The sequence below is a fragment of the Gossypium arboreum genome, chromosome 11, assembly GCF_025698485.1.
Source record: "Gossypium arboreum isolate Shixiya-1 chromosome 11, ASM2569848v2, whole genome shotgun sequence".
NCBI classification, from domain to species: domain Eukaryota; kingdom Viridiplantae; phylum Streptophyta; class Magnoliopsida; order Malvales; family Malvaceae; genus Gossypium; species Gossypium arboreum.
The window spans coordinates 102,203,582-102,209,366 of record NC_069080.1 but is presented as its reverse complement, the minus strand read 5'-3'; the positions used below and the strand labels follow the sequence as shown (position 1 = coordinate 102,209,366).

The 5,785-nt window shown below is 33.9% G+C and overlaps 1 protein-coding gene across 1 annotated transcript; it reads right to left on the bottom strand.

Annotated features, from left to right (window-relative positions):
• Window positions 1–2,639: 2,639 nt before the first annotated feature.
• On the bottom strand, window positions 2,640–3,482 carry LOC108471549 (cytosolic sulfotransferase 15-like). The gene has a single exon (XM_017773150.1). It carries the CDS (start codon window positions 3,480–3,482, stop codon window positions 2,640–2,642), a length of 843 nt encoding a protein of 280 aa, XP_017628639.1.
• Window positions 3,483–5,785: the final 2,303 nt, after the last annotated feature.

Here is a 5,785-nt window from a genome sequence, read left to right as displayed (position 1 = left end):
CCACCGACTCGGGGATCGTCAGCAGTTCATCGTACTATCGATCTTGTTGGTACAGTTATATTTTGGTCCCGATATGGCATGTATAGTTTGGACTGTTGACAAAATACATTTTGTAATTGTAAATATCTTGGCCGTATGAAGATGGCATTTTATAACTTATAAATCTGTATGTATTCAGTTCGATTTCTGGTTTTGTTGATAGATTATGTGATTGAAATTAAATGTTTAGCTTGGTAAAACCTCATAGCCTAAACCGGCAATCGGACTCGGGCTAGGGGTGTTGCACAAACTCATTGTTGAGTTTGTCTTTTCTCAACAAGTTTCCCTTCATATTCTCGAACGATAGCTTATCTCTACCATAAGTTAGGGTTTCCCTGAAAGACTTATATGAAGAGGGTAAAGAGGACAATAATAGCATAGCCTGATCTTCATCATCTATCTGAACCTTGACGTTCGTCAAATCATTCAAAAGAGAAAAAAAAAAGGCTGATGTGAGACCTAATGGATAAAACTTCAGCCATAGAAATGCGTATAGGCATTATTTCAACACCAACCGATTAGCCAAAGACTTTTTCATATATAGGGTTTCTAACTTTCTCCATAAGCCTGCTACTATTTTCTCTGAAAGTATCTCTTATAACACATCGTTCGTGAGGCACAACTAAATTACTGATAGGGCCTTCTCATCAAACTCATCTCATTCTAACTGATCTAGGTTTTTGGGCTTTGTCTCGGAAACGACTCTTCAAGCAGTTCTGAACTAGAATCGTTGTCATCTGAACTTGCCATAAACTGAAATTTGTGAAGCTGTTGAACCTCTCGAAATTGAACCTCGTTGTTTCCATCTCTGAATGGGTTGAATGTAGAATTAGAACCAAGCTCTAATACTAATTTGTTGAGATAAACCCGTGTAAGTAACAAACAAGTAAAATAACGAATAAATTGAAAAGATTGAACACACAAATTTTACGTGGAAAAACTCTTCAAAGAGGATAAAAAACCACGGGAAAAAGGAGATTTCACTAATAAGAGAAAAATACAATATAGAGAGAATCAAAAAAAATTTTTGAAACCCCGAAATAAAAACTCTTTAAACTGAAACACATAATTCTCTCTTATCTGTGTTATTTTCTATATCTAGGTCTAACTCACACACTAATATCGGTGGCTCTAAGGTGACTTATATAGGCTACATGGTACCTGGTGCCCACTTACCCTAGATACACTTTAGATACTAATTAATGCAATATACTATTAAAAGCTTAAGGTCTAATTAGAAAATTATCCCAAAATTGTCGTCCAAGAAATCAGCTGCATATTTCCATATCTCGTCCCGTCGTCGAGACAAAGATTTTCTTCTCGTCATGGCAACAGCTTCTTGTTATAACATCGTGTCTCCCCTCGTTGCGACATCACTCTTTGTTTTGGCCTGAAATATGAGGCATACTCCATAGGCTAAGTGAAGAAAATGATAATTGAATAAGTGATGAGTAAAGAAAGTGATAAGTGAGACAAGTAGTAAGTGGTAAAATTATTTATAAAACATGTTACATGTATTAATAATTGATATATTTTATTTTTTCTATTTTTTATTTTTTTGAAATTATTTTATATAAATAATGATGTGGCATTACTTAATGTGGTTTTTTTTGCCATGTGTCACTTGATGATCGGGGCACGTCATCAATGACTATAGTTTACTAACAATTGACTAGCAGAGGTATCATTCTAAATAATAATAATTTTGATATCACTTTTGACAAAAAAAAATAATGTGTAAGTACTAATATAAGAAAACAAGTATACTTTAAAAGACAATTTTATATTAAACCTTTAAAATTTAAAAATATATATATACGAAGATAACGCTGGAGAGTATTTTTTTCTTTTCGAAAACTTCATGCAAACACACTTTCAAATGGAAGTTTAAACATTCTTATTTTATCATTCTTTTGGATAATCAACTTTGAACCTTACTAAGTGTTTATTTAAATATAAATTAAAAATTAATTATTATTTTATAGTTAAGGTATCTTCGAAGTAATTTTACTGTACATGAACAATTTTTCAAAATTCATAATTGTTTTACTATAGTTTGAATATAAATTTTTTCTTACAAGTATAACCTTCCATTACACCCACACTTACATGTTAAATTAATTATTTATATTGTTTTTATATCATGCTTGGATAAATATAATGAATACATTTACTAAAATAAATTCTTCTCAATTCTTTCTATGAAGCACTAAAATACAAAATTAAATTTATGTATGACGAAAAAAATTATTTTCTCATAAAATCCACAAAAACATATTCCAAAACAATTTATTCGGATCATGATTACAAGAGAACTCTAGTACAGATTATTTATAATAAAAAAAAGGGAATAAAAGAGATTTCACTCCCAAAAAAGCTAGAATAGACATCCCCACGATCATGGGGAAGCAATATTGTTTGAATTTTTGGAGGACAGTTCAAAATGTTAAACCCGAGCCATTCAATTTCTCTTGAATAAGCTTCTCCAAACATTCAATCATGAAGGGTGTGAGATAATTGCTCCAATCTCCCACTTCTCCTTTCCTAAAAAAACTTGTGTGTGGAACTCCAGAAATATGTAGGCCCTTCTTGTTCACTTCCTATTCTTTCAAGTTCTCAAAGCTACAAATTTTCGCTATTTTTTCAATAATTCCTTGTTTCTCTTCATCATCTGTGAAAGGAACTCCTAAGAACATGGCCAAGTTTCTCAAATGGGAACCGGTATCTTCCTTAAGATCTTCAAATTTCAAAAACAATATTTTGTTGGGTTTTTCTTGGCTTGCCTTCCAATATCCCAATACATGATCAAAAAATGGTCCATGCGTAGAGATTCCATGGTAGAACTTGTCAAAAGCTTCATCTAGTGATAGTGACTCTCGGTTTTTGTCTTGGAGCTTGGCAGCGAAATGCCAAAGAGCAATGAACGTATCCATGGGATTTCTACATATGTAAACAATCTTACAGCCGGAATCCTTAATGGAAGTTGGCAAAGAAGCATAAGGGGCGTGGGTGGAAAGAAGCCTTGGCTGATAAACACAAACATTTTGAAGATCAGGAGAAGGGTTGTTCAAGTAAAGATCATACTCGAAGAAATGAACAAGTTGGTGAGGGCCAAAGGTGAGCAATGGATTTTCATCCCATGGGAACTGATTGCGGTACAAAGTGGAGATAGTCAAGGCCTTGAGCCAAGTAGTACCACATTTTGGGGTAGTGGCAATGATGATATCAGAATTAAATGCTTGAAAATGTTTTTGGAAAGAAATAAAATCTTTTAGAATACGAGAGGTGTACCAAAAACCTTGATAGAAATAAAGATCGGATCCTAGCCAGCCTTTTTCTTTGGGGAAGGTTTGCACCAGTTTTTTGAAATCATCATCCCAAGAGGACTCCACATCACGGGATTTTGAAACCATTTTGGCTTTGGAGATTTCTGCAGTATCCATTGTGAAACTAGCAGCCCAATAGAGAAAGGGATAAACATCAACACCCAAAACTAGTTTTCTAGACAATTAATACTAGATTTATTTGTTTAAAATTATAATGCTAATAATATTTAACATACTACAATTCATGTATCTGTACTAAAAAACTAAATTCATGTCAAATTCATTTCATGAATGTAATTATATAATTTGGGAAAGAATAACAAACACTCATTATAAGTGATGAAGGACAAGTTCTTATAACACAGTAAAAGTTTTAGCCATAACATTAATAGTATATTATCGCACGTTGACAATTGACTTTGTCACAACTCAAGCATGATATACCTAGAGTGATTGTAAGCATTGAATACGATAAGAAAATCAGCACCGGATGATTTAAAGTGGCGAGTAAACATCGAAAAGAACACCGAACGCACATCAAACTAAAGATGTAACACCCCAAATTTCTTATGTATACTTCTGTAAAATTTTGACACAATTGTGTATCTGCCTCAGTGGTTAAGTGTTCTGGGTGTGTATGTGCGGTCCCAAGTTTAAGCCTTACCTTTAGTAAATTTTGTTATTTTTTGGAATTAAGCCTTATCTCTGTTCAGTGGGCTTATATTTAATTCTTTATAATTTTATATCAGAATGAGCTTGCTGGTTCAAGTGGTAAGGGTGTTGGTGCGTTGGAGGTCTTATGTTTGAATCGTTACATTGGTAAAGGTGTTATATTTTTGTTCAGTTATCGGATAGAGTTCCGGTTGAGCTAGAATTCTGAGGGAGTTATTAGTAATGGGGTAGTGGAGAGAATTAAGGGATTGTAGGAATACCCTTTTATTTTTTTTATTTTCTTTTTGCTAAATTCTACTCTTTTCTATCTCTCCTAAAAATCCCCAATCTCTCCGTGTGACATCCCTAAAGTGACCCTAGTCGAAAAGCGGTTTCGGGACCGCTAAACTGAGTCACTAAATCATTTGAGTATGATAGTTACTGTCTAAATATGTGAAAATGCATGTGTGAATTTTTAATTCCTTGATTTAGTTAATTTGAATGTGAATTGAAAGAAAAAGGGCTCATGTGAAAGGATTCAATTATATGTGGCTAATTTTAAGAGGTCAATAAAGGAATGAAGTAAAATAAACGGAGTTGCATGTCAAATAATCCATTTGACAAGGATAGTGGCCGGCCATGACAAAATTATGGGCAAGGAAACATGTTTCCAACATGTTATGTTAGTGGGGTATGTAGGAAACAATAGAATAAAACTAGCATTAAAGAAATGAACAAAAAAGTGAGCATGGATGCCCCCATTGTGCCGTAGCTAGAGAGAAAGAAGAAGAAAAGGTTTTGTTCACCCTTTTACCTTGCCATTACCGTGAGTGAGGGAGAGAAAGGGAAGGAATGCTCATCTTTCTTCTTCTTCATTGCGAAATTGAGAAAGGAAAGATTTAAAAGAAACCAAGGCATTCGCCATAGCTATTTCAATGGAAAGGTATGCATTGTGATTTTTGTTTACTAATTGATATTGATATTAAGTTGATAAGTGTATAGTCTAGCTAACCCATAACAAAACTCATGGATTCATGGTTGGGAGACAAGAATGGTAGTTGCCGTATGTATGGGCATATATGCACTTTGGAAAGGAGATTTTGGTGTCATTTGAGTTCCCTTTATGAATGTATGTGCATGAGTATTCGGTCATGTTATTGTTTCATGTTGAAAATGTTTAATGCTTAAGGTGTTGTATAATTTTACTTGTGAATGAACTTGAGAACATCTAAATTATTAGTTGGAGGTGCTGAATGTGGTCTTGGATGAATTTTAAAGAACAAAGAAATTTTGGGTGACTAGAGGTCAAGGACATTCGCCAAAGGCTTGTGTGCTAGCAAAGTCGGCCTAGATGTGGTAAATGTTAAGTGTTAAATGCAATGGGAATGCTAGATTAATGTTGCACATTCGGCTATAGTTAGACATGTTGATGATCTCATTTAGACAATTAGACATAAAAGGGTGGTAATGAGGTTGAAAATTTGTTGAATGGCTGGTTGGGAAATGAATGAAACATTCGGCCATATGGGGTATAAATGGGCATAGGTGTTAAATACCTTGTATTGGAAATTTGGATGAATAAGTAGCAATAAATTAAGATGAGATTGAGTAAATTTTCAGCTTAGTTGTGTTAAGTATTCGGCAATAATCATAATGATGTATATGAATGCCGTATGTTTGTGTTTGATGGAGAGGGAAATTGTTCGATTTAGCTCAAGAGCAAAGGGGAACTAAATCGGACAAAGGAAAGGAGAAAGCAAACGAGTAGC

What these genes read in the sequence shown, in the direction of transcription:
- LOC108471549 (XM_017773150.1), bottom strand. Translation starts at nt 3,482, where the DNA reads ATGGATACTGCAGAAATCTCCAAAGCCAAAATGGTTTCAAAATCCCGT.